At 44.0% G+C, this 27,725-nt stretch overlaps 1 protein-coding gene across 1 annotated transcript in view; it reads left to right on the forward strand.

Annotated features, from left to right (window-relative positions):
- The first annotated feature begins 6,812 nt into the window (after positions 1-6,812).
- Positions 6,813-27,725, forward strand: part of LOC122941076 (cytochrome c oxidase subunit 5B, mitochondrial-like) — a 31,966-nt gene continuing 11,053 nt past the window's right edge. Inside the window, exons 1-2 of the mRNA XM_044298067.1 lie at positions 6,813-6,981; positions 11,377-11,447. Coding sequence (XP_044154002.1) covers positions 6,870-6,981; positions 11,377-11,447 — 183 coding nt within the window. The 5' untranslated portion in view covers positions 6,813-6,869. The remainder of the gene's footprint in view (positions 6,982-11,376; positions 11,448-27,725) is intronic.

Here is a 27,725-nt window from a genome sequence, read left to right on the forward strand (position 1 = left end):
CAGGCAGCAGTGGAGAAAGAGAGAAAAAAAATGGAGAGATGCCTCTTAGACGTAACCTTGTTTCTTGCTCAACAGAATCTTCCTTTTCGTTGTCACAAAGAGGACATAACATCAAACAAAGGAAATTTCATGGAATAAGTAGAGCTGCTTTCAGATTATGATCCAGTTTTAAAAAAACATTTTGTTAGAATTAAGCAGTCTGTTATATCTGGGACAAGAGTGCATTCCTATTTATCTTCAAAGATTCAAAATGAATTCATTTGCCTTTTGGGGAACCATGTCAATCAAAAAATTGTGGCTGATATCAGGAAAGCTAATTATTTTGGGATCCTTTTTGACAGCACTCCTGACGTGTCCCATATACATCAGATGTGTGAAATAATCAGATATGTCCATATTGAAGGCAACAAAGTTAATGTAAGAGAATCATTCTTAAGATTCTTGCCTATTGATGAAATAGACTCTGCACTCACAGAGAATATCCTGCAACATCTGGAGAGCGATGGATTGGACATAAACCTGTGCCGTGGGCAAGGGTATGATAATGCTGCAACAATGGCTGGAATTCATGGTGGTGTTCAAAGATCAGAGAGAATAATCCAAAGGCTTTGTTTGTGCCTTGAGCAAATAATTCTCTGAACCTTTGTGGAGTGCACTCGTTTGGAAGCACTTCTTCATGTGTGACTTTTTTGGGAACCTTGGAGAGAGTCTATTCCTTCTTTTCAGTCTCCCCTCATCGATGGGAAATGCTGATAGAGAATGTAGGAGTGACAGTCAAAAGACTTTCCCAGACAAGATGGAGTGCCCATTATCAGGCTGTGAAACCAGTGGAGGCAAATTTTGAAAAGTTGGCCTCAACACTTGAAGCACTGTGTGATCCCAAAGAAAATCTGGAGACAAGAGGATCAACCCAGTTTTTGCTGTCTGCTGTATGTGACTTTTCGTTTTTGAGCTATCTTTCTTTCTGGTGTGAAGTTCTGGAAGAAATTAATCTTACACAAAAGTACTTGCAAACGGTTGGAATCAGCCTGGATATGTGCATTGTGAAACTCCAGGCTTCAACGTTTTCTTGAAGATCACAGAAATAAAATTGTGGAGAGGGCCATTCATTATGCAACTCTTACGTGTGAGAAAATGGAAATTTCTATGGAGAGAAGAGGGAGGGTAAGAAAAAGAATGCTAGGATAGATAGCAAAGGATGCAGTTCATACATTGCCAGAGGAGGTGAAAAGAGCCATGTTGGAATGTCTTGATCGCTTTAGTCAAGAGTTGGAGATTCGTTCTAAAACAATGGATGAAATTGCATCAATCTTTGCTGTTATTCAGCCAAACACATTGCTTGTTGCATCCGAAGAAGAAGTTAGGAAATATATTCCAAAACTGACTCAGATTTTTGGTGAATTCTGTGATGAGGATATCAGTGTGGAAATTGGACGACTGCGGAGGCATTTGCAGGCTGACAAAATCGGCATTAAAGAGGCAAAGAAATGGACAGGGTTGCAATTTCTGGAGTTTATTGTGAAATGGGATTTTTGTGAATCTCTACCGAACTTGTCACTGTGCTTTAGATTCTTTTTGACTGTCTGTGTATCTATTGCTTCATGTGAAAGAAGTTTTTCCAAATTGAAATTTATAAAGAATTACTTACGCTCAACTATGAGCCAGACAAGATTGACAAATCTGGCTTTACTTTCAATTGAACATGAATATGCAAAGAAGGTTAATTTTGATGAGGTCATTAATCGTTTTGCAGAAATTAAGGCATGACGGAAGAGACTGTAAAGGCAGAAAGTTAAGGCTACTTTCACACTAGCGTTGTTTAAATCCGGCGTTCAATTCCGACACCGGAACTGCCCGCCGGATCCGGAAAAACGTGTGAAAACGGATTACATTTGAATCCTGATCAGGATTTTGATCACAATGTAAAAATGCATTGGAAAAAACGGATCCGCCATTTATGGACTTTAAATTTTTTTTCACATTTTTCGGGTTTAACATGCAAAAGCCGGATCCGGCTTGATTGAACACACGGCGCCGGATCCGGCGTTAATGCAAGTCAATGGGAAAAAGGCCTGATCCGTCGTTCAGTCAAAGTGTTCACGATTTTTGGCCGGAGGTAAAAATACAGCATGCTACGTTTTTCTGAAAAGCCTGATCAGTCAAAAAGACTGAACTGATGACATTCTGATGCATCCTGTACGGATTACTCTCCATTCAGAATGCATTAGGATAAAACTGATCAGTTCTTTTCCGGATTTGAGCCCCTAGGACGGAACTCAGCGCAGGAAAAGAAAAACGCTAGTGTGAAAGTGCCCTAAGATGGGATTTTGCGTTTTTTTCTTCTTCATAAAATGCACTTAGAGAGGACCTGTTGCCTGAAAGCAACATGTTATAGAGCAGGAGAAGCTTAGCAGATTGATATATAGTTGAGTTGCAAAAGATTCAGTGAAACCTGTGTTTTATACATTTATATTTTGGCAGCCCTGTGAAGATCTACCAGTACAGGGAGGAGGTGATTGATAGCACTGTGTGTATTAGTGTACATAGAGAGATAGCTGTCCGTCACTGGTAACTCCTCTCCTCCTCCATGTACTGATAGCCGTTCACAGAGGTGGAAAAAAAAAAAGATATAAATAAATAAATTACAAGTTTTACTAAATCTTTTCTAAGAAAATAATATATCAATTAGCTTGGCTTTTCTTAATGAGGTGCTTTCAGACTGCATTGCATTTTGGTGACAGGTCCTCTTTAACTCCTTAACCCCTTAAAGGGAACCTGTCACCGGGATTTTGTGTATAGAGCTGAGGACATGAGTTGCTAGATGGCCGCTAGCACATCCGCAAAACCCAGTCCCCATAGCTCTGTGTGCTTTTATTGCGTAAAAAAGGCGATTTGATACATATGCAAATTAACCTGGGATGAGTCCTGTCCTTGAGATGAGTCAGGGACAGGACTCATCTCAGCTAATTTGCATATGTATCAAATCGTTTTTTTGACACAATAAAAGCACACAGAGCTATGGGGACTGGGTATTGCGGATGTGCTAGCGGCCATCTAGCAACTCATGTCCTCAGCTGTATACACAAAATCCCGGTGACAGGTTCCCTTTAAGGACACAGCCTTATTTCACCTTAAAGGGAACCTGTCACCGGGATTTTGTATACAGAGCTGAGGCCATGGGCTGCTAGATGGCCGCTAGCACATCCGCAATACCCAGTCCCCATAGCTCTGTGTGCTTTTATTGTTTAAAAAAAACTATTTGATACGTGTGCAAATTAACATAAAAGAGTCATATCTTACTTGTGTGACCAGAGAAGAGTCATATTTTCAAGCTCTGACTCATCTCAGGTTAATTTGCATATGTATCAAATTGATTTTTTTACGCAATAAAAGCACACAGAGCTATGGGGACTGGGTATTGCGGATGTGCTAGCGGCCATCTAGCAACCCATGTCCTCAGCTCTATACCCCAAATCCCGGTGACAGGTTCCCTTTAAGGACCAGGCAATTTTTTGCTAATCTGACCAGTGTCACTTTAAGTGGTGATAATTTTAAAAACGCTTTGACTTATCCAGGACATTCTGAGATAGTTTTTTCGTCACATATTGTACTTCATGACACTGGTAAAATGAAGTCATTTTTATTTATAAAAAAATACCAAACTTACCAAAAATGTGTAGAAAAATTGCAAATTTCCAAGTTTCTATTTCTCTACTACTATAATACATAGTAATACCTACATAAATAGTTATTACTTTACATTTCCCATGTGTCTACTTCATGTTTGGATCAATTTGGGAATTATATTTTATTTTTGGGGGATGTTACAAGGCTTAGAAGTTTAGAAGCAAATCTTGAAATTTTTCAGAAATTTTCAAAAACCCACTTTTTAGGGACCAGTTCAGGTCTGAAGTCACTTTGTGAGGCTTACAAAATAGAAACCACCCAAAAAATGACCCCAGTCTAGAAACCACACCCCTCAAGGTATTCAAAACTGATTTTACAAACGCTGTTTATCCTTTAGGTGTTCCACAAGTGTTAATGGCAAATGGTGATAAAATTTCTGAATTTAGATTTTTGGGCAAATTTTCAATTTTAATCCATTTTTTCCAGTAAAAAGCAAGGGTTAACACTACAGCCAAACAAAATGCTACATTTATTGCCACGATTCTGTAGTTTGCAGAAACACCCCATATGTGGCAGTAAACTGCTGTACGGGCACACAGCGGGGCGTAGAGGGAAAGGTGCGCTGTATGGTTTTTGGAAGGCAGATTTTGCTGGACTGGTTTATTTACACCATGTCCCATTAGAAGCCCCCCTGATGCACCCCTAGAGTAGAAACTCCATAAAAGTGACCCCATCTAAGAAACTACACCCCACAAGGTATTCAAAACTGATTTTACAAACTTTGTTAACCCTTTAGGTGTTGCACAAGAGTTATTGGCAAATGGAGATTAAATTAGCAAATTTCAATTTTTGGGCACATTTTCCATTTAATCCATTTTTTTCAGTAAGAAATCAAGGGTTAACAGCCAAACAAAATGCTATATTTATTGCCCCGATTCTGTAGTTTGCAGAAACACCCCATATGTGGCTGTAAACTACTGTACGGGCATATGGTAGGGCGTATTTTCATTTTTAATCAGTGATAAATGTGTTTTTTTATTTTTACATTTTTTTCACTTTTTTTTTTTTTACCCAGACCCACTTGGTACTTGAAGATCCAGTGGGCCTGATGTCTGTATAATACAGAACAGTACACTATATAGTGTACTGTACTGTATTTTCACTTTACAAAGTCTGATTAGCAGAAGTCTAATCAGCACCATGGACAGCCTCTGATCAGCACCATGGACAGCCTCTGATCAGCACCATGGACAGCCGTACGCCTGTGTGCCAGCACAGATGTCAGGCGTTTCAAGCAGAGTGTCAGCAATGTGCTGACACTCTGCAAACGGCTCGGCCATCCTGAGAGAGGGGGCGGGCGGATGATCGCATGCCTGCCTGCCCCCCCAAGCACCACCCGCCCGCCTTCCCTGCTGCACTTACCACTGCGCCCACCGGCAGATAACAAAGAGGGCAGCAGGAAGGGGGGGTTAAACATTAAAATAAAGGTTATTTGAAGTTTCTGATCCCGGCGGTCACAGACCGAATTGACCAGCGGTTTGCTGCGATCGCCTACACGGGGGGGGGGGGGGGGGGGGGGTCACAGGACCCCCCCTTGCATTTAGCCAAGGTTTCTGCTCAATGATTTGAGCAGGCACTGGGTTCCGATCACCGCCCGCCGAGTGGCGGTGATCGGAAATACATAGGATGTACCGATACGCCCTGTGTCCTTAACGATTCGGAAATCAGGGCGTACCTCTACGCCCTATGTGCGGAACAGGTTAAAGGGAACCTGTTGAAAATGGTGTTTGAGCTGCAGGCAGCATGTTATAGAGCAGGAGGAGCTGAGCAGATTGATATATCGTTTTGGGCGAAAAGACTCAATAAAACTTCTTACATTATCCAGTAATTTATCATTCTGGGATTTGAAGTCCAGGAGGCGGTCCTATCAGTGATTGACAGCCTGTCCTCTGACTGTATACAGAGAGAGCTGTCAATCACTCATAGGACCGCCTCCTGGACTTCAAAGCCCAGAATTAACAGAAATTTAAATGTATAAATTACAAGTTTTAAATAATCTTTTCCCATAAAACTATGTATCAATCTGCAGATTACATTGTATTTTTATGGTGACAGAGTCTCTCTAAATTTTCATTTACCAGCAATTTTCTGTTTACTAGCGATAAAAAATGTTGTTATTTCAAACAAAATAAATATTTCAGTAGCCACCCCGGGTGCCAAATACCCTAGGCACACCACTGGTTCCATGCCTCCGTTCCGCACTGAAGCTCCGGATTGCGGACCTGCTATTTGCGGGCCGCAATACAGCAACGGCCGTGTGCATGAGGCCTTGGTTTTCCATTCTTCTGATCCGTCAGAAGAATTTCATTGTGGCAAAGGGGTTAGGTTAAGTTTTAGTTTTCGCCTCAGGCAGCAGAAAGGCTAGGTGCACCCCGGGTACGACTACATGTTTTTGCAGTTTTATAAGCTAAAATCAGGAGTGAATCGTAAAAGAAGAGAACGTATAAAGGACAGATACGTTTTCGGTGTGGCCGCACCCTGAACAGGCACAGAATCCAGGCGTCTCATATATAATCTACACACTTGAGCTATGGCTGCCGATCTTGTCAGGTCTGACTAACCCTCTAATGCAGGGAACAGCGATCCAGCTGTTCTGAGACTACAACTCCCAGAATCCTGAGAGAGACACCTGTGTGCATGCTGGGAGTTGTAGTTTCACAGCAGCTGGCAGAGTGCTGGAGGTCTGATGTGTGACGCCCTCCTGATAAGGATTGGGCAGGTTGTATTCAGTTGCGGACTTTGCTCCCTATTCACTGTATAGGCATCAAGATCCGCCGCCGAATATGTGACAGATTTTGACAGAATCTGCGAAATGTCAATCATTTCACAGGATATTAATTCGGGATTTCACCCTGTGCAATGCGTAGGGCGAAATCTGTGGCATAACCGCTACAAAATCCGCACCCAAAACACTTGTGTGCATGTAGCCTCGGGCTGCCGATACTAGGACGGCGTTTCCACCCGCCAGAACAGCCCAGCATTAGACCAGCGAGCACAGCACACTGCTGCGTCACCGCACTCATTGACCTTTTCACGGCCTCTGCAGGCGCTTCGTTATAACGGTCTCCCCCCCCCGTGCGCTTGGTATGGTCTCCGAGTATAAATACCCGGTGACAGGACTCGGGCCCGCCCACTGGTCGCTGTGCAGTGGCTGTCAGGCGTGAAGTGTTGCTGCAGGAGTCATGGCTTCGTGGAGAGTTCTCCAGGTTCTCCGTCGCGCTGTTCCCCGGGCTGCGGCTTATTCCAGGACCGTGGACCTCAGCAGACCATGCGTTAGAGCAATGAGCGCCGGGGGTGGGTATGACAGGAGCGGAGGGGCGCGGGAACCGTTTCTTATCCATGTGGGCTCGTGAGTTACTGCCGTGTGTACGGGAGACGTTGTGGGGGTGCCCTCTGCCGTGTGAAGGGCATGGGCTGTGTACGTGACTGGATGTGCACGGCGCTGGAGAAATCGCACCTCCCATCTGCACGTACTCTGCGTTATTTCTCCAATCCCGGAGGCGCTGAGCAGGTGCCACCCGCTGCTTCCTCCTCACAGGACTGTGACCTTGTACACAAAGCCTCCCCCGTGTGCACGGTGCTCTCCTCCAGCCATATAGAAATGTTATCGGGCACTGCGGACTATGGTGACTCTACAGTTACCCGGAGCACTGGCCATGTCCTCCCCCCAGTCATAGCTTTTTGGGGCATTAGGGGCAGGTTAAGAAAAATATATACAAAAGTTTAGTTGCTCTTCTTAGAGTTACTTACATTTTGTATAAACTTTTCTTAACCTGCCCCTAATGCCCTAATAACACTTCTTGTAATATAGTTTATTAATGATTATTTATGAAAATAGAGAGATATAAAAAAAAAAATGATTCCACTTTTCCCTCCCTCTTCTTGTACACGACTGTATGGCTTTTTCTGTATTTTGTGGTCTGTTTTAAACGGATCAGTTTTTTTGTTTCAGTAGTGTTTCTGCTTCCGTTCTGTTTTGCAGTTTCGTTTTTCCCTTTGCGAAGAAGCATACAATAATGTTTAAACAGTAAGTACATTAAAAAAAATTGGGCTGGGCATAACTTTCAATAGATGGTTCTGCAAAAAACAGAACGGATACGGAAGACATACGGATGCTTTCCCCATTTTTTTATTTTATATTTTTTTCGGAACCATTGACTTGAATGGAGCCACGGAAGGTGATTTGCGGGCAATAAGACATGTTCTTTCTTTGAACCGAAATACAGAATGCATACCTTTCGTTGTTTTTGCGGACCCTAAGTTCGTGTGCAAGAGGCCTAAAGCGCACGTTTCGCTGTACCCATGTACTATGCCCCAGGATTAGCTGAGCGGAGCGGGCTCCTGCTTTTGCCTGCAGTTCTTAGCTTAGCGGAGCAGGCGTAGGCAGGAGTTGCTCTGCTCAGCTAATCCTGGCATAGTACATAGATACAGGGTACCCATGTGCTATGCCAGGCAGTGGGCGGCAATATGTGCTCCTGCCTGTACTCGCACTGCAGCCCCATTCATAAAAATGTCTACTTGCTACTAGAGTTGTTGCGATACCAATTTTTTGATTCGGTTTCGATACCATGAAAAAGTATTGCGATACTCGATACCATTCGATACCACGCGAAAAAAATAAACAAAAAAAGCCACGTGCATTCCTCATTTTTAAAAATGGCGAATCGCGCAGTTTTTATTTTATTTTTTCTGTTCCGGCATTCACCACCTAGATTTTTTTTTATATATTTTAATAGTTTGGACTTTTCTGACGTGGCGATGTAATATGTTTATTATTTAAATATTTTATATGTGAAATTGGGAAAAGGGGGTGATTTATACTTCATATTTTAGTGTTTTTTGTTTGTTTTTTTTACACTTTTTATTTAATGACTATTTTCCCCTTAGGGGCTAGAACCTGGGATCTTTCATCCCTTTTCCTATTCAGCCTGATAGATCTCTATTAGGGTGAATAGGACTCCACACTGTCCCTGCTGCTCTGTGCACACAGCATCAGGGATGTTACCATGGCAACCAGGGCTTCTGTAGCGTCCTGGCTGCCATGGTAACCGATCGGAGCCCCAGGCTTACACAGCTGGGGCTCCGATCAGAAGCTGCCACTGCACCACCAATGAGGGGGGGGGAGAGAGGTCCCTGTGGCCACTGCCACCAATGATTTTAATACTGGGGGGTTGAGAGGGGCCGGCACACTGTGCCACCAATGATTTTAATGGGATGGGTGGGTTGAGGGGGGGGGGGGGGGGGGGGCAATGATAACTACCTCTTTATACAGGAGGCGGGTACTGGCAGATCAGCGGCAGTTAACTGCCGCTGATCGCAGCTCCCTGTCAGGGGCAGGGTGCCGGCAATGCGATTCTGCTGCCGGCACCCGCCTCCTGTATGTGTTAAAGACTGACTACTGTATATGAGTCCAGACTTTCACTATCAGGCCACACAGAGCGGCGCCCAGCAATGTCCCAGCACTCACCATTAGTCCTGGGCGCCGCTCCGTTCGCCTGCAGTGCTCCATTACTGTCTCCTCTCCTGCTCCACATGCTGCTGATTACTATCGGAGCGATGGGAGGAGACATCAGATTCACTAGTGAGCGTTCCTTCTCCCTGGCTGTAGCGCTGTCCAATCGCAGCGCAGGGAGAAGGAACGCCTACTAGTGAAGCTGATGTCTCCTCCCATCGCTCCGATAGTAATCAGCAGCATGTGGAGCAGGAGAGGAGACAGTAATGGGGCACTGCAGGCGAACGGAGCGGCGCCCAGGACTAATGGTGAGTGCTGGGGCATCGCTGGGCGCAGCTCTGTGTTGAAATAATCCTATCATTGGTGGCGCAGTGCGCCCGCCCCTCGCTTCTCATTGCCGGCGCTGCCCCTCCTCCGCCCCTCGCTTCTCATTGCCGGCGCTGCCCCTCCTCCGCCCCTCGCTTCTCATTGCCGGCGCCGCCCCTCCTCCGCCCCTCGCTTCTCATTGCCGCCCCTCCTCCGCCCCTCGCTTCTCATTGCCGCCCCTCCTCCGCCCCTCGCTTCTCTTTGCCGCCCCTCCTCCGCCCCTCGCTTCTCATTGGTGGCAGCGGCAGCAGCAGCAGCACAGGGGGAGGGAGGACAGCTTCCTTCTCCCCGTGCTGCTGAGAGAGAACATGAGCGCGCCGATAGCAGCGCGCTCATGTTCAGAGATACTAGACTGCGCAGAAGCGCAGCCCAGTATCGAAAAAACGGAAATCCCGGTATCGTATCGATACCGGGACAAAAGTATCGATTGGGTATCGAAATTTCGATACCCGCAACAACCCTACTTGCTACACCACGGAACAGTCAGCCGTGTACAGAGAAGTGGATTTTAAGCGCACAGTGAAACGTGGGGAAAAGTGTGTAATAAAAATACAAAATATATTAAGCTATATTACAAAAAATTTGAAGACATTATACAAAAGTTTAGTTACTCTAACTTATTTTTCCATTCACTTAACCTAACAGAGCTTTTATATTTTGGGAACTAGTTGTGGTAACGTCACCGCTTATATCCATGCAATGAATTTGGAAGCAGGAAAAAATGAATGGGTGGAACTGGGGGAATAATGCAATGCAACAGATTCTACAGAAATATCAAACTGATTTACTTCTCGTAAATATTCATGACCTATCAAGATAGGTCATCAATATCAATTTGGCGGGGGTCTGATACCAGGCAGGTCAGCTGTATGAAGGGAAGGTGTGTGCATGAGGCTACTTTCACACTTGTGTTCGGGGCTCCGCTTGTGAGTTCCATTTGAAGGCTCTCATAAGCGGCCCCGAACGGATCCGTCCAGCCCTAATGCATTCTGAGGGGATGCGGATCCGCTCAGAATGCCTCAGTCTGCCACCGTCTGTCCTCCGCTCCGCTCAGCAGGCGGACACCTGAACGCTGCTTGCAGCGTTGGGGTGTCCACCTGGCCGTGCGGAGGCAAACGGATCCGTCCAGAGTTACAATAGAAGTCAATGGGGGCGGATCCGTTTGAAGGTGACACAATATGGTGCAAATTTCAAACGGATCCGTCCCCCATTGACTTTCAATGTAAAGTCTGGACGGATCCGTCTGAATACAAATTACACAAGCGTTTGCATTATAGGAGCGGATCCGTCTGTACAGATACCAGACGGATCCGCTCCGAATGCAAGTGTGAAAGTAGCCTGAACCGTCTCCAGTCTCTCTTCCTGCTCGCCATAGACATAGAAGCAGCGAGCAGGAAGGGAGATGGCGTGCGTACACAGCACCAGCCTTCCCTTTGTACAGCTGATTGCCTGGTGTCGGACTCCTGCAGATCTGATCTTGATGTCCTAAGGATAGGTTGTCAATATTAAAAGCCCGGAGAACCCCTTTAATACTTAAAATACAAAATGTTCTGCTTTGCATTGCCCTAGTCTGACACCTATAACTTTTTTTTCCATCTATCATGATTAATATTTTTGTGTTTGTTTTTTTTTTTTTGTGGCATTCATTATACCAGATAAATATCTCCACGATAACAATTATGTTTATTTTGTTTAATTATATAATCAGGGAAGGGGGGGTAACATGTATTTTTATTTATTTGTTTGTTACATGGCTCTCAGCACTTTAGCAAAAAACATATGCCTTTAACCCTATCCTTACTCTGAGTTTATTTTATTTTTTTTCTCTGCATGTCTTGTGCTTAAACAGGTTTTTTTTTTTTCTGCTTTAGGTATCCCCACTGATGAGGAGCAGGCAACTGGCCTTGAAAGAAAAATCCAGGATGCCTTAAAGAAGGGAGAGGTATTCTAGCTCCATGCTGTTGTCTGTACAAGGCTTTCCTTCACATTTTTTTATTTCATTTTTTTTTTTTTTATTATGTATGCATGAAAAATATTTCATGTATCTTTATTTCATTATATTTGTAACACCTGTTCTGGTTCTAATACTTTTTTCTTTTTCAAATCCTATAGAGAATCTTACATGGAAAGCTTTGGGGAAAAGGGGCATAGTCTGTTTTACTATAGAGACTAATTCAACAAAGGGTGACGGGTTCCCTTTAAACAGTACTGAGCAGTGTAGCTGTCCATTCAGCACTGGGTTGAGACAATAAAACACTAAGGCCTCTTTCACATGGTTGAGTTTTCTGCGTTGGTGCAATGCGTGAGGTGAACGCATTGCACCCGCACTGAATCCGGACCCATTCATTTCTATGGGGCTGTGCACATGAGCGGTGATTTTCACCTCACTTGTGCGTTGCGTGAAAATCGCAGCCTGCTCTATATTGTGTGTTTTTTACGCAACACAGGCCCCATAGAAGTGAATGGGGCTGCATGAAAATCGCAAGCAAGGGCGGATGCGGTGCAATTTTCATGCATGGTTGCTAGGTGACTACCGGGATGGGGACCCGATCTTTATTTTTCCTTCTAACATGGTTATAAGGGAAAATAGCATTATTAATACAGAATGCTAAGTGAATTAGGGATGTAGGGGTTAAAAAAATAAATATTAAACTCCCTCATCCACTTGTTCGCGCTGCCCGGCTCGTCTTCATTCTTCTTTAAGGACCTGGGAGGAAAAGTACCTTTAACGTCATTTGGGGTCATCACATGGTCCATCACCCTAGCTGCCATAGAGCTTAGATGCATATAGCTGCCATAGAGCTTAGATGCATATACAGTGGATATAAAAAGTCTACACACCCCTGTTAAGATGTCAGGTTTCTGTGTGGTAAAAACTGTACTACTTAATTGAAAAACAAACTGAAATCTTTTAGGTAGAGGGAAGGAAAAAAATATGGCTGCATAAGTGTACACTCTCTTAAACTAATACTTTGTTGAAGCACCTTTTGATTTTATTACAGCACTCAGTCTTTTTGGGTATGAGTCTATCAGCATGGCACATTTTGACTTGGCAAGATTTGCCCACTCTTCTTTGCAAAAACACTCCAAATCTGTCAGATTGTGAGGGCATCTCCTGTGCACAGCCCTCTTCACATCACCCCACAGATCTTTAATCGGCTTCAGGTCTAGGCTCTGGCTGGGCCATTCCAAAACTTTAATCTTTTTCTGGTGAAGCCATTCCTTTGATTTGGATGTATGCTTTGGGTCGTTGTCATGCTAAAATATGATTAAAGGGCTTCTGTCACCCCACTAAAGTCATTTTATTTTAATTTTTTATTTTTTGGGGGGCTAGTTAAATTCCTTATACTGCGATATATGAAAATATAATCATGTTATTTACTTTCCTTCAGCAGTTTCTTATAAAAAAATTTTTTCTAATATGTAAATTAGGTCTCCACCAGCAAGTAGGGTGTCTACTTGCAGGTAGCCGCCGCAAAAAAACGCCCCCGTCGTGTTGATTGACAGGGCCAGCCGCAATCTCCTCTTCCAGCCGGCCCTGTCAGCATTTCAAAAATCGTGCGCCTGTGTTCATTCTGCACAGGCACCTGCGCCGATGACATCACCAAAAGAGAAGCAGCGCCGCGGCCTTCTCACTGTTTACCTGCCGGGCAGCTGGCCCACTGACACGACTAGTATCAACTAGCCTGGGCGCGGCTAAGCTCCATTCAAGTGAACAGAGCTTAGCCTCGCCCACGCTAGTTGATGCTAGTCGTGACGTTAGTGGGCCGGCGGTAAACAGTGAAAAGGCTGCGGCGCTGCTGGAGGGCTGCTGCCTTCTCAAACAGCTGATCGGTGGGGGTCCTGGGTATCGGACCCCCGCTGATTAGAAGCTGATCTATCCAGAGGATAGATAATCAGTTAAATGAAAGTGCAGAACCCCTTTAACCACTTCAACCCCACTAGCTGAAACCCCCTTCATGACCAGAGCACTTTTTACACTTCGGCACTACACTACTTTCACCGTTTATCGCTCGGTCATGCAACTTACCACCCAAATGAATTTTACCTCCTTTTCTTCTCACTAATGGAGCTTTCATTTGGTGGTATTTTATTGCTGCTGACATTTTTACTTTTTTTGTTATTAATCAAAATGTAACGATTTTTTTGCCAAAAAATGACATTTTTCACTTTCAGCTGTAAAATTTTGCAAAAAAAACGACATCCATATATAAATTTTTCGCTAAATTTATAGTTCTACATGTCTTTGATAAAAAAATATGTTTGGGCAAAAAAAAATGGTTTGGGTAAAAGTTATAGCATTTACAAACTATGGTACAAAAATGTGAATTTCTGCTTTTTGAAGCAGCTCTGACTTTCTGAGCACCTGTCATGTTTCCTGAGGTTCTACAATGCCCAGACAGTAGAAAAACCCCACAAATGACCCCATTTCGGAAAGTAGACACCCTAAGGTATTCACTGATGGTCATAGTGAGTTCATAGAAATTTTTTATTTTTTGTCACAAGTTAGCGGAAAATGATGATTTTTATTTTATTTTTTTCTTACAAAGTCTCATATTCCACTAACTTGCGACAAAAAATAAAAAAATCTAGGAACTTGCCATGCCCCTCACAGAATACCTTGGGGTGTCTTCTTTCCAAAATGGGGTCACTTGTGGGGTAGTTATACTGCCCTGGCAATTTAGGGGCCCAAATGTGTGAGAAGTACTTTGCAATCAAAATGTGTAAAAAATGGCCTGCGAAATCCGAAAGGTGCACTTTGGAATGTGTGCCCCTTTGCCCACCTTGGCAGCAAAAAAGGGTGACACATCTGGTATCGCCGTACTCAGGAGAAGTTGGGGAATGTGTTTTGGGGTGTCATTTTACATATAACCATGCTGGGTGAGAGAAATATCTTGGCAAAAGACAACTTTTCCCTTTTTTTTTTTATACAAAGTTGGCATTTGACCAAGATATTTATCTCACCCAGCATGGGTATATGTAAAATGACATCCCAAAACACATTCCCCAGCTTCTCCTGAGTACGGCGATACCAGATGTGTGACACTTTTTTGCAGCCTAGATGCGCAAAGGTGCCCAAATTCCTTTTAGGAGGGCATTTTTAGACATTTGGATCCCAGACTTCTTGTCACACTTTCGGGCCCCTAAAAAGCCAGGGCAGTATAAATACCCCACATGTGACCCCATTTTGGAAAGAAGACACCCCAAGGTATTCAATGAGGGGCCTGGCGAGTTCATAGAATATTTATTTTTTTTGCATAAGTTAGCGGAAATTGATTTTTTTTTTTTTTGTTTTTTTTCTCAAAGTCTCACTTTCCGCTAACTTAGGACAAAAATTTCAATCTTTTATGGACTCAATATGCCCCTCACGGAATACCTTGGGGTGTCTTCTTTCCGAAATAAGGTCACATGTGGGGTATTTATACTGCCCTGGCTTTTTACGCTGGGTTCACACCTGAGCGTTTTACAGCGCGTTCCTACGCGCTGTAAAACGCACAACAGGCAAGAACCAATGATTCCCTATGGGAAGGGTTCACACCTGGGCGTTTTACAGCGAGCTTTTTTTGGCGCGTTTGACGCGCGTTTGGGCCATAGACTCTTTGGACAACACTACTGTCAATCACCCAAACGCGCGTCAAACGCGCGTTCACTATTAAAAAAAACGCGACAAAAACGCTCATAGAAACGCGCGTTTGAGAAACGCCTAGGTGTGAACCCAGCGTTAGGGGCCCGAAAGTGTGAGAAGAAGTCTGGAATATAAATGTCTAAAAATGTTTACGCATTTGGATTCCGTGAGGGGTATGGTGAGTTCATGTGAGATTTTATTTTTTGACACAAGTTAGTGGAATGTTTTTTTTCTTACAAAGTCTCAAACAAAAAAATATATATATTTCCGCTAACTTGGGCCAAAAAAATGTCTGAATGGAGCCTTACAGGGGGTGATCAGGGAGTGTATATGGGTGATCACCCCCTGTCATTGATCACCCCCCTGGTAAGGCTCCATTCAGACATCCGTATGATTTTTACGGATCCATGGATCGGATCCGCAAAACACATGCGGACGTCTGAATGGAGCCTTACAGGGGGGTGATCAGGGAGTGTATATGGGATGATCACCCCCCTGTAAGGCTCCATTCAGACATCCGTATGATTTTTACGGATCCATGGATCGGATCCGCAAAACACATGCGGACGTCTGAATGGAGCCTTACAGGGGGGTGATCAATGACGGGGTGATCAGGGAGTGTATATGGGATGATCACCCCCCTGGTAAGGCTCCATTCAGACATCCGTATGATTTTTACGGATCCATGGATCGGATCCGCAAAACACATGCGGACGTCTGAATGAAGCCTTACAGGGGGGTGATCAATGACGGGGTGATCAGGGAGTGTATATGGGATGATCACCCCCCTGTAAGGCTCCATTCAGACGTCCGCATGTGTTTTGCGGATCCGATCCATGGATCCGTAAAAATCATACGGACGTCTGAATGGAGCCTTACAGGGGGGTGATCAATGACAGGGGGGTGATCAGGGAATCTATATGGGTGATCACCCGCCTGTCATTGATCACCCCCTGTAAGGCTCCATTCAGACGTCCGCATGTGTTTTGCGGATCCGATCCATGTATCCGTAAAAATCATACGGACGTCTGAATGGAGCCTTACAGGGGGGTGATCAATGACAGGGGGGTGATCAGGGAGTTTATATGGGGTGATCAGGGGTTTATAAGGGGTTAATAAGTGACGGGGGGGGGGTGTAGTGTGGTTTGGTGGTTGGTGCGACTTTACTGACCTACCTGTGTCCTCTGGTGGTCGATCCTAACAAAAGGGACCACCAGAGGACCAGGTAGTAGGTATATTAGATGCCATTATCAAAACAACATCTAATATACCTGTTAGGGGTTTAAAAAAAAATATCACATCTCCAGCCTGCCAGCGAGCGATCGCCGCTGGCAGGCTGGAGATCCACTCGCTTACCTTCTGTTCCTGTGAGCGCGCGCGCCTGTGTTCACAGGCAATCTCGGGTATCGCGAGATGACGTGCCGATGCGTCCAGGAGGAACAAATCAACCACCTCCCGACCGCATCGGTGCGTTAGGCGGTCGGGAGGTGGTTAATATCACTCTCAGAAATGCTTTCATCATATCCCAGACTACAAATTTAGAGGCTGAGAGGCTGTTGGGCTATTATATACAAAAAATTCCCTCAGTTCCCCCCCCCCCCCCCAATATCTGGCAGTACGTGCAGCCAATAGGGGTTACATTTCCATACTTTATTGCTCCTCTGTTGGGGGGGGGGCAAGAAGTCAGCTACAGCCAGCACTGGAGAATGATCAAAATTCTGCGTGGTAAGTATTCCACACTTTGAAAATAAATCTATCCTTGACAAGGATGTATGACTACTAGAATAACACGAGTACTGTTTAGTTTGCGAATGTTTCATTCTCCAGTAATCTAACAGAAAAACTTCCTGCATTAATTTTCCAAAGGAAGGGGTCCTGCTTACTATAAGTTGTGAACCCTCACTCATTCTGTCCATGTCAGCATGTATAACACCATTGAAATCTCCCAATAGTATAACTGGAGAATTCGGTAAGTTTGTCACAAAGTCTAGAACACTTCTTATCACCTGTGGGGAATATGGCAGTGGCACATATATACCCAATTATGATGCATTGGGTAGTGTAGATGCTACATTGCAAACATATGAATCTTCCTTCTGTGTATTTTTTGGGATAGACACTTAAACTGTATATTTTTGTGAACTAGGAGGCTTACTCCTCTCGCATATGTAGAGTAAGTAGCATGATGGTGTCCAGCCCACCAAGGACTAAGTAACAAATTTTGATCATTCAGTAAATGGGTTCCCTGTAAACATATTAAATGGATGGTATTGTATTATACTATTCAGTATTGCCCTTCTTTTGCTGTCCTCTTTTACCCCTCTGACATCCCAACTCAGAAACCCAATTGTCCCTGCCATACTTATACATATTCATCATCATGTATGACCACACGATGATACTAAACTCAGGAGGGCGTTTCCTTAATGCATAGTATTGAATCTCAGTTTCACCACTTCTTATCTGAACTACCATGGTTGCAATCTCTGAACAAATAGGACAGGACAGAACTCCCCTTAACTGTTTTGCCTCTAAAAAGACAATTATTGTGCCTCAACCTCCACAACAGGTCCCCACTAAAACAATGTTTAGCTGGCCCGTGGGATAAGACACCTGTTGAGGACAAGCACCATTAGGTAATTTAACCTTTGCTGCCACAAGGTGGTGCCAGTGAATTTGCCAACTAACTTTTTAACACTTAACTTATTTTCACAGTATATAACTTTTACGCACGTTCAACGCCCATCTGCCTTGTCCCTCTGCACCTAATGACAGACATATGGACGTGATTTAGTTAGTATTTAAACCTCTATTGCACACATCCAACCTATGCCATCTTTTACACTATAACGGATATACCCTGCAATCATGCTCATACATACAGATCATACTGTGTACAGAGACAGTATCAATGTTGAAGCTTATTCGCCATCATTTCAGATGGTTTCCGCTCTAAGGAGTCTTGAGGTCTTGAAATTTTGCTCTCCTTTTTTTGTATTTCTTGGGAGAAGTCGGGGGGAAAAGTGCCACCTTCTGTCCGTTGATGGTGATATCTTGCATTTCTCTGGCTTTTCTTGAGAATGCCACAATCTTTATAATGTAATATTTTAATACTGGCCTTGGAGGTGCATCCGGCAGAAGCAGACGAGTTGGGACCCTGTGGGCTCCCTTTCTACCACAAAAAGCGGTGTTAAAGTCTCTTTCCCCAAATATTTTTTATTTATTTTTTAACCATGTCCCAACAAAGTTCGTAGGGTTATGCCCTTCAGATTTTTTGGGCACTCTTACCAGTCTGATATTGTTTCGGCAGGAGCAAATTTCCAGATCCCGTTTAGCCGCAATAATGTCCACCTGCCTAGCATATTCTTTAAAGTCACGTTTCGAGGCTGACATAACATCTTCCACTGCTCCTATTCGCTCCTCCAGAGCCGTTTCGCCAGTTTTTTCAGGTCATGACGGACTATTAGTTACATCTTCTTTTATGGCTCCCACTTGCACTGTATTCAATGATTTGCCACATTTTGTAATAGCCTGCATGACCTCTTTTAAAGTCTGTTCATCAGAATCAGATTCTTGTGCTTCTGTTTCAGTAGTATTGTCTGCATTCCGCAAGGCACAATATCTATTAGAACTTTTAATGGGCACCCCTGCGCCCCCATCCCTCTCAGTTTTCCGATTCTGTATTTATGTCCTACTGTTGGCTCAGAGTTGCTGTTCGGGCGCCATCTTGGATTTCCCTATCCACTCCTTTAGCGTCCTTTTTCATCTTCATGACCACCGGTATGTGGTCCCGCTGTATACCGAGGGGTTACGGGTGTCCAAGGGTTATTTATGGTACCTTTTTAGCGCAGTATTTGCTTGCCTTCAGGATGAGTTTGCTAATGGTGCAGGAGCTTGGCAGCCGCGTGTCCCCTCACCTGCCTTGCTTAGCTCCACCCTCCCTAAGCAAAGATCTTCAGTTGTGCTGTCATATTGCTATAGGAAATCCTCCTTACTCGCAGCTATTACACTTTATAATAGGTCATTACAGGTTTGCAGTGGGGGATGATTAGTTTGGGTGGTAGGGGTAATCATTTTAGCAATATTTAATATATAGGTTATTGTTATGTGACCATATTACTGCTATCAATATTGCATTTTCCCCATTTTCAAGGGCTTATCCGAGTTATGAAAAAAAAAAAATTTTTTTTTATAAAACTCATCAGGACTTACATATACATTAGTTGAGCTTGATTTCTTAAGAGAAAAACCCCATACTTACACCTTTGCATGGTTGTTATTCATGCTTTGTTTACAAGCTGTGGGGACGTGTAATAATGCCTGAGCTCTCCCTTATGAATATATGTGGGCGTGAATAATCTGACCTTCCCCTCACCCTGCTCTGCACATGATCATCTCCTAGCTCACACAGGCAGAATATCTTCTAAGATCTAAGCTATATGACATCTACAGTCGATATAAAAAGTCTACACACCCCTGTTAAGATGTCAGGTTTCTGTGCTGTTAAAAAAAAAAAAGAGAGAAATCGTTTCAGAAATGTTTCCACCTTTAATGTGACCTATAAACTGTACAACTCAATTGAAAAAACAAACTGAAATCTTAGGTAGAGGGAAGAAAAGAAAAAAACTAAAATAATGTGGTTGCATAAGTGTGCACACCCTCTTATAACTGGGGATGTAACTGTTCAGGATTAAGCAATCCCATTCAAAATCATGTTAGAGGAGTCAGCATACACCTGCTATCATTTAAAGTGCCTCTGATTAACCCCAAGTAAAGTTCAGCTGCTCTAGTTGGTCTTTCCTGAAATGTTCTTAGTCTCATCCCACAGTAAAAGCCATGGTCCACAGAGAGCTTCCAAAGCATCATAAGGATCTCATTGTTAAACGGTATCAGTCAGGAGAAGGGTACAAAAGAATTTCCAAGGCATTAGATATACCATGGAACACAGTCAAGACAGTCATCATCAAGTGGAGAAAATATGGCACAACAGTGACATTACCAAGAACTGGACGTCCCTCCAAAATTGATGAAGACAAGAAGAAAACTGGTCTGAGAGGCTACCAAGAGGCCTATAGCAACATTAAAGTAGCTGCAGGAATATCTGGCAAGTACTGGCTGTGTGGTACATGTGACAACAATCTCCCGTATTCTTCATATGTCTGGGCTATGGGGTAGAGTGGCAAGACGAACGCCTTTTCTTAAGAAAAACATCCAAGCCGGCTACATTTTGTAAAAACATCTGAAGTCTCCCAAAAGCATGTGGGAAAAGGTGTTATGGTCTGATGAAACCAAGGTTAAACTTTCTGGCCATAATTCCAAAAGATATGTTTGGCGCAAAAATTCTGCACATCACCAAAAGAACACCATACCCACAGTGAAGCATGGTGGTGGCAGCATCATGCCAAGGGGCTGTTTTTCTTAAGCTGGAACTGGGGCCTTAGTTAATAGCTGACATTAATAAAAAAAAATCTGAATCTAGGATTACGGTTCAGAAGTTATTGAAGGAGGTGGAGACTTCAGAAGCGGAGTACATTGTTACTCCTGATGTGACGCTTGAAAGGAAACTGCAGGAGGCACAAAATTAACTGACAACCTATTACTAAATGCACAAAATAAGTTTTTTCCCAAAAAAATTAATATGAAGAGGGAGAAAAAGCAGGCAAATTGCTAGCAATGATCTCAAAGCCCAACAACATACAACATGTATAGCTGCTCTTAAAAACAAGGAAGGGGACATTCATACATCACCAGAGCAAATGCTCAAAATCATGCACTCATTTTATTATTCTCTATACGAAGCTAAGATGTGTGCATCTAATGAGGAGTTACAAAAATTCCTTCAACCATTACATATAAATACCCTCTCTGAGAAACAATCATGTTGGATGGTCCTATTACGATAAAGGAAATGTATATAGCCTTGAGTGATATGTCCACTAATAAAGCCCCAGGAAAAGATGGGATACTGGCAGAAATGTATAAAACATGTGCTTCCATACTCTTACCCCAGTTATTGGAAGTGTGTAAGGAAGCTAAAGAATCGGGCAGATTACCGCCATCTATGAATGAGGCCATAATTATTACCGAAGCGAGGTAAAGATGTTTTTAGAAGCAGATTCCTACAGACCCATATCTTCCGGTGTATGTGAAGATATTAGCAAAAGTGCTGACAAACCGTTTAAATATGGTTGACATCTTATTCACACTGACCAAGCCGGCTTCATGCCAAATATGTCAACATTGGTAAATATCAGACGATTGTATTTAAATATTCAGGCAAGTCAGGATCACACCTCGGACGCGACGGTCGCGTCTCTAGATGCGGCCAAAGCATTCGATAGTGTGGAATGGAATTACCTGTGGTCAGTACTCGGGAGAATGGGATTTGGCCCGGAGTTCATAAAATGGGTATAATTATATACATACCCCAAGGCATCGGTGAGAGTGAATGGTGATCTGTCAGATTTGTTTCAAACATATAGGGGAACAAGACAGGGATGTACACTGTCGCCGCTATTTGCAATGGCAGTGGAGCCTTTGGCTGAAGCCCTGAGAACTGCAGGCTCAGTGAAGGGTTTTCAATATGGAAATCAGACTGAAAAGGTTGCATTATATGCGGATGATTTACTTTTATTTTTAGAGGAATGGGAAACCTCTCTTCCAGAAGCTATTAAAGTCCTCAATGATTTTGGCAAATTGTCTGGACTGACAATAAACTGGTCAAAATCTGTCGTAATGCCTCTATCTAAAAAGGGAAATTTAACTCCGGTAGTTGAGATGGATCTTAAAGTTGTCAGATCATTCAAATACTTGGTTAAGAATATCGGCTGATACGAGGGAATTTGTAGAACTAAATCTGATACCGTTACTGGATCGGTTTAGAAATAAAATACAGGTATGGACCAAGTTACCTCTAACTGATTGGCAGAGCTAATCTTATCCAAATGATTCTCATGCCTCAGCTGTTATATCTCATTCACAATGCACCAACACGGATTCCACTTAGGTTCTTCTATAGGGTTAACGAGATCTTTGGAGATCTAATATGGGGAAAAAGGTTTCCCGCGCATAAAACTATCTACACTAGAGACCCAAAACACGAGGATTATCCGTACCAGAGCCTTGGGTATACTATATTGCAACACAGTAGGGGCTGGGAAAATAGTGAAACATCTTATTGGCAGACAATGCTTAATATCTGCCTTGGAGGACAGCAACTGATATCAGATAGTGGGTGTAATACACAATTTGTTGGAAAGCCAGAACTATAGCTAAAATATCTGGCTATACGGCATATACCCCAATATGGCCCAATTATATGTATAAAGAAATAGACAGTGTCAGAAACTTCCACGTGGGAGCGATATGGTCTCAACAGAATGGACCATTTATTCTCTAATAACACTTTAAAAGAATTTGCACAAATGCAAAAGGAGTTTAATATACTGCACAAGTTTTTATTTTATTTATATCTACAACTTGCTGTATTTTTGCCCCATAAGACGCACTCTCCCCCCCCCCCCCCCCTTCCAAAAGGAAAAATGCCTGTGTCTTATGGGGCGAATGCTGCCATTTTACATTGCAGTCTGTGATGCTGCAGCATTGCAGACTGCAATGTATCAGCTGGACGGGGGAGGGAGTAGGGGTCAGTGCGGTCACTGTACTGTCCCCACCGCTCACTAACTTCCTTAATGCCTACACCTTTTTATAATAGCTTTCATTGAAGTTCTGATCCCCAGCCCCATCTGTACTACTTGCTTAACTTCCTGTAGCAGGCAGAGCAGGTCGGCCGGCCGGAACTGACGTCACGTGCCTGCGCCGCCTACTTCATTCATAAAATTCAATTTTTACATTTAACATAAAGCCTTTTTGAAACAAAAAAATCATGTTTTAGTCAGCCATAGTTTTATTTTTTGGGCCATTGTCTCATGTAGGGGCAATTTTTTTTTGCGAGATGAGGTGACGGTTTGGTACTATTTTGGCGTACATACGACTTTTTTTTTTATCACTTTTTTATTACCTTTTTTGGGAACTAAGGTGGGCAAAATTTCAATTTCATCATAGTTTTTATTAATTCTTTTTGGCGTTCACCGTGCGGGGAAAGTAACATGACCGTTTTATAGATCAGGTGGGTACGAACGCGTGATATCAAAGATGTGTAGGGAATTTTATATTTATGGGGATTCAGCCCGCACAGCCCCTAGCAGGGGTTTTGTGTTTTTGCAATTTTAGGTTTATATTTTTCATTTTTAATCGGTGATAAATGTGTCTTGTTACTTTTTTTTTTTTTTTTACCCAGACCCACTTGGTTCTTGAAGATCCAGTGGGTCTGAAGTCTGTATAATACAGTACACTATACAGTGTACTGTATTTTCACTTTACAAAGTCTGATTAGACTTCTGCCTTTAGCACTGCCATGGTAACCATCACTCTCTGCCACAGCAAAGCAGTGGGTGATGGGAAGGGAGGGGGGGCCCCCTCCCTCTCCCTTCAGGGGCTGACAAGGCACAGCAGCTCCCAATGGGAGAGGGAGCTCCCTCCCTGTTAACCTCTTCCATACAGCGGTCCCTACGGACCACGGCATGGAAGGGGTTAAATGCCTGACATCTGTGCCAGCAGAGTGTCAGCAAAGTGCTGACACTCCGCAAACTGCTCGGCCATCCTGAGAGAGGGGGCGGGCAGATGATCCCACTGATCAGGTACTGATGACCTATCATGAGGATAGGTTATCAGTATAAACATGTTGGAAAACCCTTTTAATCCTTCCAAGATCATTTATCCTTTTTGGTTTTGGACAAAGTGCACACCAAGCCATTAATGGCAGACCGCTTCACAAAATCATTTATGAACTCTCATAGTCTTGGTCTCATCCACCTTTAATACAACTTATCACAACAGTCATAAAAGAACTTCTGCAGATGGCAAAATTCAATGCCTTGAACTCCTGACTTCCACTTCTGTAGTGATCCATCTGGCTTCTCACTGGCATAGGGGACTCTACTTTTAAACCTCTTTCCATGTGGAAAATTAGTGGGCAATGGTACTATGTTGAATGACCCTATCCTAATGCCCTGTAAGTACGTATGGATTTTCAGCCATAATAGCTGCTAGAAAGCATGTATCCTGCTGTGGAGGACTTGACTTTGTATGAAGTAGTCACTAGTAGCTGTCTAGTTCATGCAACTCCAGTAACAAGTTCCTCCTTTGGGCCATCGATTCCTTTGCTTGTCTGTGCAACGAAGCAAATGAGATTGCTATGCATTTCCACACAATGTGGTCAAAGTTCTTATACCTAGACCGTAGCGGGTACCTGTATGTCCTGATTTCCTATCCAGATGTTACTACATGACTTTGTCCTGTCTTTTTAAGTGTTTTGGACTAAGGCCCCTTGCAGACAAGCATGTGTCGCACTGCGAGTCTGCAGCGTAGCACCCCCCCGGCCTGACCTCCCAGCACTGATAGGTACATAGCATTATACAGTGATCCCTCAAGATACAATGGCCTCGGAATACAATATTTTCAACATACAATGGTCTTTTCTGACCTATCGTAAGTTGAAACTGACTCGACATACAATGACTCAGAACCATCCAATCAAGGCCGCTTCTCTGGTAAAATTGCTGTATTAGTTGCTAGTTAGCAGCTATTCCTGACTGTTATAGGTAAGGACTTGTTTTATTTCATCTGCAAGGGGCCTAAGAGCTTCACCTATCTAGATATTCAACTGTATGATTGCTAGTAGTGGTGTGCATGGTACCAAAACGCCATTCAAATTGGAGACTCAGAACATCAATTCTTGTGATCGTTGGGAGCCTTAGCTGTTAGACCCCCAGTGATCATACACCCATCACCTGTCCTGTTTTAGGTGATGACTAAAGATGAACGAATTTCTCAAATTCAATTGTCTGTTTGCTGAATTTTCCGAGTTAATTTGTGGCGAATCACGTTAAAAATTGCTATTTCCTGGCTGCAGAGAGCCTGTATAGTGGTGTAGAACACTGTGCCTTGCAGCAACACGCATAGGGAGTCTGCTGTGGTAGTGAAACAATACTGTAAGTCAGTATGACACTCAGATGACAAGCATCACTCTTGGATTAATTGCACACTTCACTACTTTAGGCCAAAACTGACCAAATAACTCAAGTGTAAACTCAACCTTACAGTTCAAAGTTGGTATCAGGTATAAAGAACCGTGCAGAGGCCCAAGATCCTACTATAGCGTGAAAGAGTGCACTTTTACAGTCATCTGATTCCACATAGAAGTCTACAGAACCTGTTCTATTAAAGGGGTTATCCCATCTTAGACAATGGGGGCATATTGCTAGGCTATGCCCCTATTGTCTGATAGGTGCGGGTCCCACCGGTTGGGACCCGCACCTACAAGAACGGAGCAGAGAAAGTGGAAGAGGGCGCATGCTATGTTCATTTCTATGGAGCCGCCGAAAAAAAGCCAACCGCTGGCTTGGCTATTTCCGTCGGCCCCATAGAGATGAATGGGAGTGTTGGCCGCGCATGCGTGGTGCGCTCCCATTCACTTCAATGCGAGAGGCGGGGAGCTGTGCCTGGTGGTGGACGGACCCTGGAAAACTCTCCCCGGCTCTGTTCTCGTTGTAGGTGCGGACCTATCAGACAATGGGGGTATATCTTGGCGATATGCCCCCATTGTCTAAGATGGGTTAACCCCTTTAAATGCTTATAAAAGTAGAGCCCCCCCCCCCCCCCCCCCCCAGAGTGGAGAGGGTGTCGGCAGTAAGTTTGTGTTGACGTCACTGATTATTTTGCCCTTCCTCTGATCCGTCAAAACAATAACCCCCCCCCCCAAAAAAAAACGGATCCTGTCTGAGCATCCGCCTTCATTCGGTCAGCATTTGGTCAGTAATCAATCAGTATTGCTAAAGCCCAAAAAGTGGATCCAAAACAGATGACACGTGAATGGAATATTTGCACGTCTTCTGTGTTTTGTATCCACTCCTGCTTTTGGCTACCAAATCATAAGCAAATTCTGATGGGACCATACAGGCATTACAGCTGCTACAGACAGGATCCATTGTGTCTCATTTTTCTCTCCTTCTGACAGATCAGAAGGGTCAAATTATGTCAACCAGGCCAAAAAGGCAAGATGGTGGCCCAGTCATGAAGTGGGGAGGGAGGGAACAGCATGCATGAGGAGACCAGAGTTGCAAGGTGACATGGTGTGGAGGTAGCAGCAGCATCAGGAGTCCACAGTGACCCGGTGCCAGTGAGGAGGTGGGTGGCACTAACAGTTCCTGCTGACAATAGTGGGTGTAAGAAGGAGCACTTGGCATCAGGCGGGTGGCAGCATCAGCATAGTAGCTTAGACGGGTAGCTAGAAGAAACCGGTTTCTGTTGTCAAGGTTTGGGTTAGGCAGCATGGATGATCTAATCTGATACATCAGGCATTCGTGGGTGGAAATCCTAGCTGATCCACACCCGATACATCTTGACAAAGTTCAGTCTCTCAACATTTTGGGTGGAGAGGCGAGTTCTCCTTGGGGTAACTATGGCCCCCGCTGCACTAAATAACCGCTCTGATGCTACACTACTGGCCGGGCAGGACAGCTTTTCCTGGGCAAACTCGGCCAGTTGCAGCCACAAATCCAGTTTGGCTGCCCAGTAATCTTGTGAATCTTAAATGACAGCTGGCAGGGTACACTCCAGGTATGCCGCCACCTGCTGGTTCAGGTTTTGCTCTGTCTAGCTGCTAGTGAGTAGTTTCTTCACTGTGCTGGTGAAGAAAGCTGGTCATCAGCAACTCTAGACTCTGCTGCTGATGGCGCTGGTACTGCTCCTGCCACCCCCGAGTAAATGGCAGGTGTAACGCATGAGCTGCCACTGGTTGACATCGAAGTTACACAGGGGAGTACCTCTGTCCACCTGTATCAAGAAATAATTTATGGCCTTTCTCTGTTCGTACCGTCTGTCCAACATATGGAGGGTTGTATTCCAACGGGTGGAAACGTCGCATATCAGCCTATGTTGGGGGGGGGGGATGCTTTTCTGCCGCTGTAGCTCAAGGAGGGTGTGCTTGGCGTAGGGTTGGACGATATCAAAAAGAGATAGAGAGAGAATATATATATATATATAGCGATAAATGCCCATTTAGAAGAAAGAAAACACTTGGGGCCACAAGGAGACGTTATACTGTATGGGGGCAGCCTCATACTGGTGGGGCACTGTGAATTGTCCCTGCAGTGAAAGCTGGGCAGGAACCACATTCACCCAGTTGGCTGTGAAGGACATTTATTGCCCGTAGTTACAGTTCCACATGTCGGTGCTGCAGTGCACTTTGGCAGAAACCGACAGGCTCAAGGACTGGCCCACCTTCTGTTCTACATTTGTGAGCAGGGCTAGTACTGCCTTTTTGGCAAAGAAATGACTGTTTGGGATTCTCCGGCAAGGCACAAACCATCAGTTTTCTGAAAGGTGCAGAGTCCACCACTTGGAAAGGGAGGCGAGTTTTTCACCCACAGATGAAAAATCTTCACCTGACCACCTGGCTGGCTGATTTTGAGTGCTTTCTGAATATGTTGTTACCACTCTTGGCCAGTCATAAGGAAATCACATCTTCAATTT

This window comes from Bufo gargarizans, chromosome 6 (assembly GCF_014858855.1).
Source record: "Bufo gargarizans isolate SCDJY-AF-19 chromosome 6, ASM1485885v1, whole genome shotgun sequence".
In the NCBI taxonomy this organism is placed as follows: domain Eukaryota; kingdom Metazoa; phylum Chordata; class Amphibia; order Anura; family Bufonidae; genus Bufo; species Bufo gargarizans.